This window comes from Dipodomys ordii, unplaced genomic scaffold (genome assembly GCF_000151885.1).
Source record: "Dipodomys ordii isolate 6190 unplaced genomic scaffold, Dord_2.0 Scaffold279, whole genome shotgun sequence".
NCBI classification, from domain to species: Eukaryota; Metazoa; Chordata; class Mammalia; order Rodentia; family Heteromyidae; genus Dipodomys; species Dipodomys ordii.
This window is the reverse complement of record NW_012267495.1, coordinates 105943-121205: the sequence shown is the minus strand read 5'-3', so window position 1 is coordinate 121205 and position 15263 is coordinate 105943. Positions and strand designations below refer to the sequence as shown.

General features: G+C 49.0%; 2 gene segments (V, D, J or C); both read left to right on the top strand.

Moving 5' to 3' along the window:
- LOC106001249 overlaps positions 1-11902 on the top strand; it is a 29916-nt gene extending 18014 nt beyond the window's left edge. Inside the window, 1 exon segment of the V gene segment in view lies at positions 11511-11902. Within this exon segment, the coding sequence occupies positions 11511-11902 (392 nt within the window).
- A 2637-nt stretch (positions 11903-14539) lies between these two features.
- Positions 14540-15263, top strand: part of LOC106001248 — a 1847-nt gene continuing 1123 nt past the window's right edge. Inside the window, 2 exon segments of the V gene segment in view lie at positions 14540-14614; positions 14711-15109. Coding sequence covers positions 14569-14614; positions 14711-15109 — 445 coding nt within the window.

The following is a 15263-nucleotide window of genomic DNA, read 5'->3' as shown; positions in this document are numbered from 1 at the left end:
TCAGGATATGTATGTATTTATACACCTTAGAGTATTCACAAATGCATGTCCCTAGTGTGTGTGCACACGCGAGCACATATGTAGACATGCACATCCATGTGCAGGTATTGATCTCATTGTATATTCATAAACAATTGCATCTAGATATAAACATGAATTCTGTTATGTGGTATATAGATAATTCTAACTAAAATGACACTTTTACCACTGAGATAGAAGGGGAAGGATACACACATATATATACCCACAGTGTACACACACTTATATATTCACAGTGTACACACACACACTTCCATCACAGGCTGGAAGGGGCGGTCTCCATACCCCTCTGTGGTCCTTCACAGGTGAATTCATTCTCCCTCCTGAGGGGCTCTGGGGCTGTACAGCAAAGACTCTACTTTGAGTGGAGGCTGTTGGCCTCACTCCTATACCCAGCTCTCTTCAGACATTGGATACCCCGATGGACAGGACACTGTCAGCCTTGCTCATGGGGCCCTGGACAGGGTGCTGACCCATGTCTTGGCTGAGAGTTGATTTCCTCAATTGTTCTGTGGTGGAGTCTGGAACTGAACATGAGGCAGTCCTGCAATGGAGCCCCTGCACAGGTGAGGCCCAGCCTCCTTCCCCAAGTGGAGCCCTCCATGAGCAGCCTGGACGGAGCCCCAACAAACACAGGGACCAGGCACACCCAATCCTGCATGGTACCCACAGGACTCCTCAGAGAGCGGTCAGCTTAGTAAGCATGTCAACCAGGAACAACGGGAACTCGAGCACCTGTGACCAACACTGATCATCTGTGAGCACTGCAGAGTTCTGTTTGTGAAAACGGGAATGAGATGTGACCATATTGACAGCACAGATTCCTGAGGGAGGCTGTGCAGACCTGAGTCCATCCACCAATGGTTCCCCTGGGCTCCGAGTTCAGTGAGGTCACACAGCCCCACACATCAGAGGGCCGCCTCCCTCCCCTTCTCTCTCACCCGGGTCATGTCTTGAGCTAACAAGCACCTGCTTCATGAATATGCAAACAAGCAGCATCTGCAGTGGACAATATAGACAACTGCTTCCCAGAGCAGCCTACCCTCGCCTCTCCTGTGACACCCAGAGCTCAGCGCCCACGAAGCACCTGAACTGGAGCTTCTTCTTCTTGGTGGCCGCAGCTACAGGTGAGTGCGGCCTAGGACCAGCCCCAAGGGTCCAGACCCTCACCAGAGAGGTCACACCTCCCTCTCCTCTGCAGGTGTCCACTCTCAGATCCAGCTGGAGCAGCCTGGGGCTGAAGTGAGGAGACCTGGAGACTCAGTCAGGCTGGCCTGCAGGGCCTCTGGATACACCTTCACCAGCTATTATATGCACTGGGTGAGGCAGAAGACAGGAGAGGGGCTTGAATGGATTGGAAGGATTGATCCTAGAGATGGTGAGACCAAATACACTCAGAAGTTCCAGGGCAAGGTCTCCCTGACTGCAGACACTTCCTCCAGCACAGCATCCCTGGAGCTGAGCAGGGTGACAGCTGAGGACTCGGCCATGTACTACTGTGCGAGGCACAGTGTGCACACCCACATCCTGAGTGTGTCAGAAACCTGAGGCAAGGCAGCTGCCTTGGGCTGTGAGGAGAAGGCTGATTCCCTGAGCACTGCTTAGAGCACACAGATGATTCTGAGCCAAGGGCTGCAGACCCAAGCCCATGCTGAGTGTGGGAAAGGTTCCACCCATACCATTCTCAGAAAACACAGACAGCAAGGGGTTCCAAGTGAATAAAGCCAGGGCAAACACTCCCAGCTAATAGTCATGTGAACAGGTTTCCCAGTCAACTGATCCCCTGTCTACAGAGCTTTTAGCATAAATGGATGCTCTAATTTGTCAAGGGTATTTTCTGCATCAAGATGATCATTTTTTTGTTCCAGATATACATAGGTATACAAAGCTGTGTAGATAGGCACACATGTAGATGTGTGTAGTATAAATGTATTCCATGTATGTTTCATATGTTTATATATGTTGCTCTAATGTGTACTCTATAACTTCACACATTTATATACATATACAAATCTAATTTGCTTTTATGTCGTTTCTGTCTATATGTACATGTTCATATGCAAATTTGCAATGCACAGTTATGTACACAAATGCAGAGATTTATCGACTCTCTTATCATGGAATATGAGGGGCGTTTTCATATTCCCTGCACTGTCCATCATCTGGGAATACATCTAGAACCTGAAAGTGTGTTTCCTCTCATTCGTGTCCTGTGAACCTAACTAACCAGACAAGGTTGTACGGGCTCATTAAATACCTACTCCACAGGGAATATTCACCCGGGACCTCTTCCCCTCCTCTTACATGTTCACTTCACATGGGACGTCTTCTCTTCCCTTGCACATTCACTTCACACAGGACCATTTTTCTTCCTTATACAATCACATAAAGGGAACAACCCCCTTGCAAATATCAAACCACAATAATTCACAAACCATATTTGTTTAAATTCAGGTTCATCCTCATTGTAATATTTCTGCTTGTAGAGAAACTATTCTGCTACAATATGAAACATTGCTCACACATTAATTCTTGTGATAGACCCACAAAATTGGTGCCATTTTTATTTAGCAGAATGTACAGACCAGGTGGTGTTCATGACAAAATGCAGAGGCTAGATCAGAGAATTACGCAGGTTCCCAGGCCTACCCATGCACAGACTTCCCCAGAACCTAGAGCCTGCAGTGGGGTCATACATGGAGTAGAGTACATGGACCTACATGGATGTTCCATGTCCTCCTACAGTCCTGGTGACCTTATCTGGGGTCATAAATGAATTGCAGTAAATGGAGTTACATGGGTGTACCAAGACCACACACACTCCTGTGACTTACCCAGGTCATGAATGGACCAACAGCCATGTACCGCCATCTCACAGTCTTGTCATGGTGCTGTGCTCTGTTGGGTTTGGAAAATCGTTGAAAATGATGGTCATGGAAACTTGCTGCACTTGAGAACCTCCATGATTTCCTGTCACGTGAACTCCCAAGTGTCCACAGTGACTGGGTTGTGTGGGACCAGGTGGAATTCTTCCTTAGGAAAAATAAGACTGATGTCCAATAGTTAGAATGCCATCATTCTTAGAATATATTCTGGTAAACTTTGCATCCTCTGAGTCACTTCTATACTGGACAAGTGGTGCAATTTCTGCTTGCATTAAATACACATTTTCTAAGACCACAAGTCAAAGTAGCATAATGTCTTCCTTCCATTTCCTAAATAAGAGAAATGATGAGAATCTTGAACTCAGAGTCATGAATTGAACAGAGCTCTCCAATACAAGGTAAGGGCCTATCAACATGCCTGAGAGAACTGAGTTACATTTCCCAGAGGAGAAGCTCCAAATGGCCTGGCAGTGCCGGGCAGCTCACAGCACCTGCAGAGACCTGCAGAGAGGTTCCAAGTGTTTGACTTCCCTCAGCGGTGAAGCAGAGAAGACCTTCAAGATGAACCCCTTTCCTCTCCCTCCTGCCCAGTGAACCAAACAAACCTTTATCTGTGAAGTGACCTACCCAAGGGTGTAAACCACTATATTTCCTGAAAAAGTCTTGACTTACTGGAGTGTTCTGTTTAATGTTACAAAAGAGAACAATCTCCTGCATTGAAATAGTTTTCTTAAGAATGTATTTGGAAAGATGATGTCTTGAGGCTGGGGCATTGTGATCTAAGGAATGCCCCATGGAAGGCTTGTGGGTGGAACACTGCCCCAGCCCAGAATTGTGCCCTGTGTGCTTTGAGGAGATGCGGGTCCCAGCAGTCCTTGTGGAAGAGGGACTGGCTGTGCTGTCCTCTGACTCAAGGTCACACTGGCCTGTGACTGTGTCTTCCAACCCTAGATAAACTTCCATCTGCCACATGGAGTTTACAGTCCCGTCACTGCGGGCTGAGGACTCGTGGACAGATAAGCTGTGGTCAGGAGGTCACACCTCTGGGTGCTCTGTGCCGATGGAGCTGCACAGGTGCACGTGTGGGACTCGGAGGGATTGTGGCTGCAGGTGCCGACAGATGTGGTTCTACTTGTCCCTGTGTGCTGTCCAGGTGTGGTCAGAGTCAGGATCGGCCTGTGAACCTTGAGGTCCCGTTGCTCACTGCTGGCCTCCAGCTGCATCAGGACCAGCAGTGCCTCTGGCGTCAGCTTCACTGACTCATGAGGAGGGGCTGCACTGGACAGGAGACACGGTGACACCGAAGTCACCTCCACAGCCATACGTACACCTGAGACAGACAGCAGAGCCCCGTCCTCCACACCACAGAGCTCTGCTGTCCACCTGGGGAGGATGTGGGCTTCAGACACCTGCAGGGCCAATGGCCACTAGAAGGGGGCGCTCAGGACAAGCTGAGCTGGGCAGGGCCTGCTGTGCATGCTCAGATGACCTGGGTGTGTCAGGTGACAGTGAAATGTGTGTCCTGTAACACTGGCTCAGATAGGAGCCAGGGCCAGAGGATCTCACCTGTGACCCCAGCTGTGGGGAGCCTGCGATCTGAGCAGCGCAGTTCCAAGCCAGCTTGGGAAGGAATCAACGAGAACCCCAGCTCAGATGACTCACCAAAAACCAGAGAGGAAGCTGCTGCTCAAGGCATAGAGCACCAGACGTGAGCACCAAAGCTCAAGTACAGCACCCAGGCCCCAGGACTGTCCACAGAGAAATAAATGGACAACAAGTTCATTATATGCATGAATTCAAATAGATTCATGGAAACATTAATAGGGGAAAATAGAGGATGGGAAGAAGGAAGGTAACTGTGATGAAGGCAAACTGTAGAAATTTATGAAGTTATTGTGACAAACGTTGTTATGTGATCACTACTCACTAGTAAACAGTAATAACCAGAGTCCCAAGCACGGCTCAAGGGCAGACATACTGCCTGGTAAAAAGTAGCTCCTCTGTTCCATTAGTCCAGGAAAATAGGATGTATTCCCACAGCTTTCTTTTCTTCTTTTTTGGGTCAACTTCATTCTGAGGACACAGGACCTTGACCAGGAGCTCAGGTGAAGCTCAGGTTTGGAGTTCTGGTCTCTGAAAAGGAGACACTGCTTTGTCCCTCACTGTCCCCCAGCACCTGTGACCGGCCTCTGCTCCCTGCATGTGCCGTCAGTCCCAACGTGAAGGCCCTGGGGTCACACACAAGTGACACAGAGGAAGCAGGAAGTGGAGGTACCACACACCCTGGATTAAATGCTGCTGGTTAAACTAAAGGAAGCTCAGTGTGCTTCTCTGGACGCTGTCCTCACATAGACAGCACAGATTCATTTGAAACTACAGTGGACACTCCTGGCCATCTGGAAATGGTGGATCTTCTCAAGAAGGAGATGACGTCATCGGGTCTCCCTCCTGCTCTCACCTCCTCCACTCATGACTTGTGGAAAGCCATCCGTGGGCCAGGGGGGCTGTGGGTCCTGGGTGGTGGTGGTTCTGGGATGACTGGGTCCCACCATCCCAGTTCATAGATCTGACATCAGGCAGGAGGGAGGGAACTCATGAGAACACCGGGATCTTGCACCCACCAGAGAGGCCATTTGCACTTCCGCTGGGGTGGAATCTGTGCCTGGGTGTAAGGAGTCAGGATGTCCATGGAGCAGATTAGCCCAGCAGATGATAAGGGCAGGGCCATATGCAAATCTCCCAGGCCCACAGAGTAGAAAGGCCAGGCTCCTCTGACACATACACATGGGCCTCGCCCTCCAGTCTCCAGAGCCATTTGGTCCACATCCTCACAGCATGGAGTGGACGTGAAGGCTTCTTCTCCTGCTGGCGGTTGCCCCAGGTGAGGACCCCAGACCAGGGCTGCCGAGGACTCTGAGGAACTCCTGGCCCTAACTCCAGTGTCTCCTCCACAGGTACCTACTCCCAGGTGCAGCTGGTGCAGTCTATTCCTGAGCTGAAGAAGCCTGGAGAGGCTGTGAATATCTCCTGCAAGGCTTCCGGATATACCTTCACTAGCTATGCTATTAACTGGATGTGGCAGGAGCCAAGAGGTGGCCTGCAGTGGATGGAGTGGATCAACACTAACACTGGAAATCCAGCCTACGCTGAGGGCTTCAAAGGACGATTGGCTTCTCCCTGGAGACCTCTGTCAGCACAGCACATCTGCAGATCAGCAGCCTGAAGGCCAAGGACATGGCTTTTTACTACTGTGCAAGACACAGTGAAGAAACCACATCCAGAAGGCATCAGAAACTGAGAGAGAAGCTGCTCCTGCTCACCAGACAGCAGCACTAGCTGCACACAGCCTGTGGTAGAGGTTGTGATTTAGAGTTGGGAAAGGTAGGAAAGGGAGTTTTGCTCATCTACAGAATATTTTCACCAAGATGTTGACATTTCCTGCAATAGGAGAGAAATTGATTGCAGCAGGCACTAATTTGTGGAGTAAACATTGCTCCCCTAACAACTCTCAGCATAAAGACCCTGAAGAGTCTGCAGTGAAATCCTCTCTTAGGAGCTGGGACCTCTGACTCCATTGCTTGTAGTGCAAGAAGAGGGCGGATCAGACCACTCACTATGGAGACAGTACAGTGCTTCCTCATGTACAGTAGAGATCACACAGATCAGACAGCTCACTATGGAGACAGTACAGTGCTCCTCATGTACAGTAGAGATCACACAGATTAGACCACTCACTATGGAGACAGTACAGTGCTTCCCTATGTACAGTAGAGATCACACAGATTATACCGCTCACTATGGAGATAGAACAGTGTTTCCTCATATACAATAGAGATCACACAGATTGGACCACTTACTATGGAGACAGTGCATTGCTTCCTCAATATAATTCCTCAATACAATATTAAAAATAGAAATCCCACATAATTCAACTATATGACTTCTGGGTATAAAGACAAAGAACAACCCTCTGACTACCTCAATTCCTTTTTACTCATTCTTTCCAAGGTGCTATTCACAGCAACAGTATTCTCTCATCTGCCTGTGTGTCAAGCAAGGGACAACAAAATAATGATGCTGTTAAAATACCCTCATTGTTGAATGAATTAAAGATCTCACCTAAAACCTTTGGATGTGAGAAGTAATTTCAGCAATACAACAAAGGAAATCAGCACTAAAAACCAGTTCCTTCTCATGTACCTGTAACATAGAAAGAAATCAGGAAAACAGCCATTCACAAGGGCCTCAGAAAATAAATTAAATGCCTGGGAATAAATACACCCAGGAGGATAAAGATCTCTACAATGATATTTATAAAACAATGATATAAGGAATTGAAGGGAACACTCATATCAATCAAGGGAATGGAATGACTTTAAATTACCCAGATCGACAGAACAGTCATTTTGAAAATGGCAGTCTACAGACTCGATCAACCTCCATCAAAAGCTCCATAGCCTTCTTACTAGAAATGAAAAATGAAAGTGATACTAAGTGTCACGTGGAAAGACCTTGAGCAAAAGGAGTAGTGCTGGAAGTGGAAAAAGACTTAATTCACATTTTGTCACTGAGGAGAGAATAACATTCAATTCCTACGGTAAACACACAATATGCAGAAGGGGAAGAAATCTTGGTTATACATGGATCTGGATGAATTTCTAGGATATATGAAGCCCTCAAATAATTAAACACCAGGACACACAATTCCATTATTAAATATGTATAAGAATTGGTCAGAGATCAAAATAAGAATCTCCTATGGTCAATAACACATAAAAGATATTCAATATCCTCAACCATAAACAAAATGCACATCATGACTGCACTGCATTGCAACTTTGCTCTGGTGATCATCAAGAAAACAAACAAGAACTGGCAAACCTGCAGGAAAAGAAACCTTCCACGGTGCCCTCAGAATGTGAGCAAGTGCACTATGGGACTCAGAATGGAAAACCCTCCACAGACTAAAAGCCAAGCCACCATGATCCTTCTCCTCACTCCTGCATACACCCAAGGGGTCTCAGGCAGTCTATGATATAGTGACTGCGCAGTTGTGTTTGTCTTGAACTGTCCACAATCGGAAAGGTTTGGGGATCAGACTGGGTCCCTTCAATGGATTCCTCAATGGATGAACCCAGAAATTGTGTTATGTATACAGAATGGTATTACTCAGCTATAAAGAGGAATGATGTATACAGAATGGAATTACTCAGATATAAAGAGGAATGAATTTACATCACTGGAAGGAAAATTGAAAAAATAGAGAACACTTTGTTGATTAAAATAAGCCAGGCTCCAAAGGAGTAATACTGCATTTTTGTCTCATAGGTGGAAAAAAGATCTGAACAAGATCAAAAGTATGAATATAAAACTGGAATGACAATAATATGCAGAAGCCAGCAAGATTGGTAAGGGGCAGGAGAGCGTGCAATCAAAGGGCATTAAACACTTATGTGAAAATGTCATAAGGAAACCCATTATTTGGTACAATGAAGCTAATTTGAAAGAAAAAATGGCCCAACACTGGTGGCTCACAGTTGTCATCCTAGCTTTCAGGAGGCTCAGATCTGAGGATCACAGTTGAAAATCGCCCTATGCCAGAAATTCTGTGAGACATTGATCTCCCATTAATCACAGACAAAGACAGGAGTGGTCCTAGCTCTGGTGAAAAAGCCCTACCCTGAGCAAACGGAGCTCAGGGAAAGAGTCCAGGCCCAGGTTCAAGGCCCAGGACTAGCTGGAAAAAAGTAAACAGAAAACCTGACAGAGCAGAGAAATGAGCTTCGGCATGAACGCTGGAGTGGTCCAGGAGCTCTGATAAGAGACTGTGATGGAAAGAGGAAGCCAAGTGCAGCTCCCTGAGCTGAGACTGAAAGGAGCCTTGGAGCAGCCACTCCATCACAGATGCAGGGCTCAGGATGAGGGCAGAGTGGGGCAGGAATAGTGCGGGCACCGTGCAGCCCAGGATGACCTGGACAGACCCCCTCCACACTGCCCTGTGTGCCTATGTGGCCACCTCAGTCTTCCCAGGGGTGACTCCTGTGTCCTGGCAGCGTGGGGCTCAGTGCTGACCCTGTACGGAGCTCGGGCCTCGGGGTGTCACACGGTCTCTCTGCAGGGCACATAATACAAGATGGATGTGTGGAGACCATCTGATTCATGGATGGCTGGGGACAGACAGAGACAACGAGAGAAATGGGGACAGTGCAGGAAGACCACTAGACAGCGTCCTCAGAACTATGCGCTCAACACCCCAGAGAAGCAATGCCTAACTGACCTGTGGGGTGACCTGTGCTCAGTATGGCAGGAGACAAAGCTCAGTGAAAATCCAGCCTGGGAGAGCTGCAGACCCACAGACCCCACGTACAGGGCTCCTTGCCCAGGTGTGCCCAGTACCATGTGTGTGTGTGTGTGTGTGTGTGTGTGTGTGTGAGAGAGAGAGAGAGAGAGAGAGAGAGAGACCTCATGTATCCAAGTCCACACTGTGTATGCCCACCTGTACCCACTACAATATATAAATGACTGAGACCTCGTGTGTGCACGTGCACACTGTGTGAGCCCAGCAGGAACTCAAGTTATGGAAAATCGTTCAGTCTCTCAGGCTTCATGTCTCTCAGTTGATGTTTGGATTTTGTTGGTAACTATGGTTACCCTTTCTTTCCCATTATCCCTCTGGGAATATCTGCTCTATTCCAGGCTCATGTTGTATTTACAACACACGTAACTTGTGACTCAACACCATGTGATTCAGACGATAGCAAAATATTGGAATCTGAATGTAAAGTTAGCTCTGGGGGCACTAGCACTTTGCTGCCATTGCTATGCATAAATCATTTGGAAGGTACAATGTGAAAGGAGTCCAGGCCAAGGTGGGAAGCTATGGGGTGCATGCGTTGGCTCCCCAACATTCATGACCTGGAATTTAACCCTTGCAGGGAAGCAGCCTGACTCATGGATGGTGAGTGTCCTCCTGTCCCTTTAAGGAAGGGAGCTGATCTTTCCTTCCCACCCTGCAAGGGAAGGACACAGGTGTCTCTTCTGCCACATGAGGACACAGCACATAGACCACCTAGGAACCAGAAAACCAGCTCAAAGCAGACAGAAAAGTGCTTGACCTTGAACACCTTGACCCCAGACTATGAGAAACAAATCCTCACCCTGTATAGGTTTCCCCATTGGGGATAACTTTATACCACCAAGAATGGACAAAGACACCACTGAGCTGAACTTGGTGGCTATGCAGGGGAAAACATCCAGCAAACTATGGGTTGAGGCCAGCCTGCACAAGAAGTTGATGAGACTATATCTCACAATAATCCAGGCATGAGGCCCACACCTGTAAACTCAAATTAATGGGCATCCTAGGAAGATAACAGCATGAGTTCAGCCCTGGACAAAGTCATTTCACCCTAAGCGAGAAACAGCATAGAGTCAAAGGAGCTGAAGACATGGCAGAGAGCATGCTGAGCAAACACAAGGCTGTGATTTCAAACCCAAATGCCAAAAATAAAAGTAGATGAAAAGTGAACATAAAACGACCACCCTAAAATGATCCCCTTAGTACATTTACAGTAGGAAGCACACAGCCTTCCTTAACCCACAACCACTGCTGGTGGGAGGAGGGGTTCAGCGGAAGCCAAGGACTTGCTTCCGGAAGAATGCCCCATTTCCAGACTCTGCTGCTGGTGAAGCAGATTTCCTTGAGCTGTGGTGCTTATGAAATGTTATAAACAAGTCCTCTGTGTGGTAAAGCTGAACAAGTTTGCAGCAAATAAAATAAGTGCATTTCCATAGTTTAAAAGTGAGAAAATGGTCAGATGGGTTGGTGGCCCCTCCTCGGTAGGGAGACTGGCAGGAATGACTGGAGCCAGTCCCAGAGACACAGTGTCAGCCCAGAGATAAACACGGTCATGCACAGCAATCCACTCAGCTGCACAGAAAGCACAGATAGGAGAACGCCGCCCATACCACCAGGAAAAATGCATGGTCATAGCCCCAAATCACTAAAGAAAAATACAGCAAAAATGGCTGGACACACAGCTCAAGGGGCAATGCACCTCTCTAGCAATCAACAGACTCTTCTATTACAAATTCATACCACCAAACAATGTGACACATGCACACATCATGACACCTAATGTGAGCGATGACTGACTGTGCTGTGTAAAATGCAGTAAGATGAGGTCTCCTAACCCATTCGCTCTGCTGTGGGATGAGGTCTGTGTTCTCTTCCATGTAATCATTGTCACAGCTGACTTCCTGATTCTCCTGTCTTCTCTGCACTGCCTTTGCTCAGATTCCACCCCAGAGCTGGCTATATACCAAGAGAACATGCAAATGGGGCCTCCCTCTGCTCATGAAAAGCTGCACCTCTGCAGGTCAGGCCTGACGTCCAGGGGTCCATCCTGAGCTCAGCACTGGGCACAGACCTCCACCATGGAGGGGGCTCTGACCTGGGTTTTCCTTGTGGCCATTTTACAAGGTAATTTGCAGAGAAGAAGGGACACTGGGTGTGTGAGTGGAGCTGAGTGGGAGGCACGGTGGATGTGTGTGACCATTGCTGACCTGGATTCTCTGTGTTTGCAGGTGTGCAGTGTGAGGTGCAGCTGGTGGAGTCTGGGGGAGGCTTGGTGCAGCCTGGGGGGTCCCTGAGACTCTCCTGTGCAGTGTCCGGATTTACCTTCAGTGGTTATTGGATGAACTGGCTCCGCCAGGCTCCAGGGAAGGGGCTGGAGTGGATTTCATCCATCGATGGTAGTAGTAGCACATACTACCCAGACTCTGTGAAGGGCCGCTTCACCATCTCCAAAGACAACAGCAAGAACACACTTTACCTGCAGATGAACAGCCTGAGAGTGGAGGACACGGCCATCTATTACTGTGCTACAGACACACAGTGCAGGAAATCCAGTGTGGGCCAGACACAAACCTCCCTGCAGGGCACTCAACACCAGCAGGGGGTGCTCAGCACACACTGAGGTCATGTTCAGTCAGCACCAGCAGGGGGCACTGGGCACACACTGAGGTCATGGCAGTCACAGGAGCAGATGTGGAGCTCAGGCCCTGACTCCTCTGTGTGCCTGGCCTCTCCACAGGACGCAGCGTCCCCCACAAACCTGTCTCCGGTGTTCTTGCTGTTCTCCAACCCCTCAGCACACAGCTTTTTCCATCTTCTATTGCCCTGTGTCTGTTGTGGTTAATGATGCATCCTTGACAGGACCAGACACAGCACCATGCACAGTCGGTGGACACTGCTGAGATCACTTAGGTCAAATCTGAGGAAGGTCAAGATCCCTGCTCAGTCCTTCCCTCTCAGACTCGGGAGAGATGCAGTGGACTCCCTGGCTAGGTCAGTCTTTATCCTCAGGTCGGAGTGCACGGGATGTTGTGCAGATCCAGGGCCTCCATGTCACTGATGGATTTCAAGGCCCACCGTTCTGCTCACACAGCTCAGGCGTCCAGCCCGGCTTTGATTCCGTTGTCCCCTTTCCTCTTGCTGGTGACATGTGAGGGGCCATCGGTCAGGACCGGGGGCTGCTCTGTGACCCACAGAGCCCAGTCCTGGGCACCGCTGAGCTGTGGTTACCTGCAGAGGCCCAGTGACCCCCACCAGCTCCTCTGCCTCCGTCCCTTTCTACACACACTGTAGATGATGAGGTTGGATGGGATTCTCAGACACAGTTCTGGATCTGGTCGCTGCTTGATCCTAGAAGGACTCATGAGTTCTTAATTGTCTCTGTGTTGTCCACACCTGTCCTTCACACTAAGTCCCCTGCAGACGTGGCCTGTATTCATTCTCTAGACCCCAGGCCCAGTACCGGGACCTGGAGGTCAATGAGGCTGTGGCCCTGGCTCCTGCATGCCTGGGAAGAACTCACTGGTGTCCCCAGGCTGCGTGCCCTGGACTGTCCTGTCCTCCTCTCTATGGACTCTGGCGGGAAGCTCAGGGGATATCTGTAGCTAAGGGCACATGGATGAGTGTAAAAACAGTCGTCACTTGGGATTTCACCTGCATCACCTCACTGTCCTGAGCCTGTGCACATGGGACTGAGGACCGGCTGGGGCCAGGTCCTCCTGGAGCACGTGGGCTGTGGAGGTGCAGGGTGGGTGGGAGCTCCTGCGATTGGCCATCAGGAAGAGATCTAGAACCTCCCGCAGAGCCTGCTGCAGAGCTGCCTCTGTGGTGGAATGTCATCCTCTCTGGGCTGTTCCCACTCAGATCCACCCAGGTTGCCAGAGAGGAATTAGTGAGGAATTTCATTCCATCCACACAACACCTCCACTGCAGCCTTCAACAGGCTTGGCTTTTAATGAGCGGCATTGATCTGCCGGGGTTATTTCCAGTCCTGAGTCACTCAAAAGCCAGGCTGCCACACTTCAGTATCAAGTGTGTGTTTATGTAACGGCCTGGAGAAAAAGCTCTTCAGAGACAAGTGAGGAAGGGGGACAATGTGGTGGTGGGGACCTGGGTCTAGCGTGGCCACCTTCCTGGCTGACAGGTTTCTCACAATGTGCGTGGATGAGAGCAGTGCTCCATGTGCAATAAGAGCAGAGAGCTCGGGTCATCCCTGCTTCCCAGAACAACGATGCTAATGGTCCTCTCCTGCTGTTGTTATATGTCTCACTGGGAGACACATACAATAAACCCTATGGAGAGATCAAAGAGTATAGCTCTTCACAAAGACTAAGTCAAAGACCAACAAAGTAAGCACCAGAAAGTGGGTACTGGGAGTGGAGAGATGAGGGGCAAATGGTAGAAGAATGAAGGAGACAACGTGGAGAACACAGGCAAGAATACAGTGCATAGGCCACAGAATTGAGAACACTGAGCTTAGGGTGGGTCAAAGGGGAAAGGTGAGGAAGGAATGACACAGATCCACAAGCCTTGTATCCATGAACTGCTTTGTTCAATGATGTCAGCATACATGTCCTGAACATTAAGCAGAGAGAGGGAAGAGGAGGTGGAGGGGTTGGAAGGAATGTTGAAAGGGGCGACATTGATCAAGCCTTAGTGTGTTCATAAACTGCCTCACTGAACGGCATCTTTATTTTTTATTTAATTAAAAAAATGTTGTGTAGTTGATGTACAGAGCGGGTGTAGTTAGGTGAATCAGGTACATTCAGTGCAGTTTTTTATGAACCATTCTTTCCTTCTGTTGCTCTCTCCCAATCCTTCCCTCCTGTCCCCACCCATTACATTTCCAGTTCATTTTCCACAGTGTCTGGTGAGTATCTCTATGATATTTGTTCATTCCTGTTCCAGATTTTAGGTGACCCCCCTTACCCTCCCAAATACAAACAATAAATAATACAAAAGGCAGAGGGAAAATGTTTTTAAAAGCAAATGGCACAGCAATCTTTAATAAGGGAAGCAGAGTTATACTTCTCTAAATAAGTTCATATTCCATCAGTGGGTTTCTTGAAGCCAATTGATTACAGACAATTCAGTTTATTCACTCATCTAACAAACTCTGTCTCCCACCTGCATCTCCTCTGTGCACTGCCCTCCTGAGACTTCTGCCCCAGAGCTGCTTTATAGCAGAGGACATGCAAATAGGACGTCCCTCTGCCCATGAAAACCAGCCCAGCCCTGACCTGAGCTCTGTGAGCTGATTCCACCAGTGACTGAGCACAGACCAGCACCATGGAGCTGGGGCTGCGCTGGGTTCTACTTATTGCTCTGTTGAAAGGTGATTTATGGGCAGCAAGGGTGTGCAAATAGACACAAGTGGGCGGAACCATGGACATGTGTGACCATTGCTGACCAGGATTCTCTGTGTTTGCAGGTGTGCAGTGTGAGGTGCAGCTGGTGGAGTCTGGGGGAGGCTTGGTGCAGCCTGGGGGGTCCCTGAGACTCTCCTGTGCAGCCTCCGGATTCACCTTCGGTGATTACTACATGGACTGGGTCCACCAGGCTCCAGGGAAGGGGCTGGAGTGGGTTGCAAAAATTTATAAAGATGGTGGTAGCACATGGTACCCAGACTCTGTGAAGTGCCGGTTCACCATCTCCAGAGACAACAGCAAGAACACAGTTTACCTGCAGATGAACAGCCTGAGAGTGGAGGACACCGCCGTCTATTACTGTACTAGAGACACAGTGCAGGAAATCCAGTGTGGGCCAGACACAAACCTCCCTGCAGGGCGCTCAGCACCAGCAGGGGGCACTCAGCACAGCTTGGAGCCAGGTCAGCTCAGGAGCAGCTGCACACAGAGCCCAGGGCTGCTCTCCTGCTGTCTGCCCTGCCTCTGTGTCCACAGTGTGACAGAATCTCTCCTGTGTTCATGACCCGCACTCCTCTGTGATGTCTCCAGTCCTCTGCTGGGACTTTAAGAATGAAC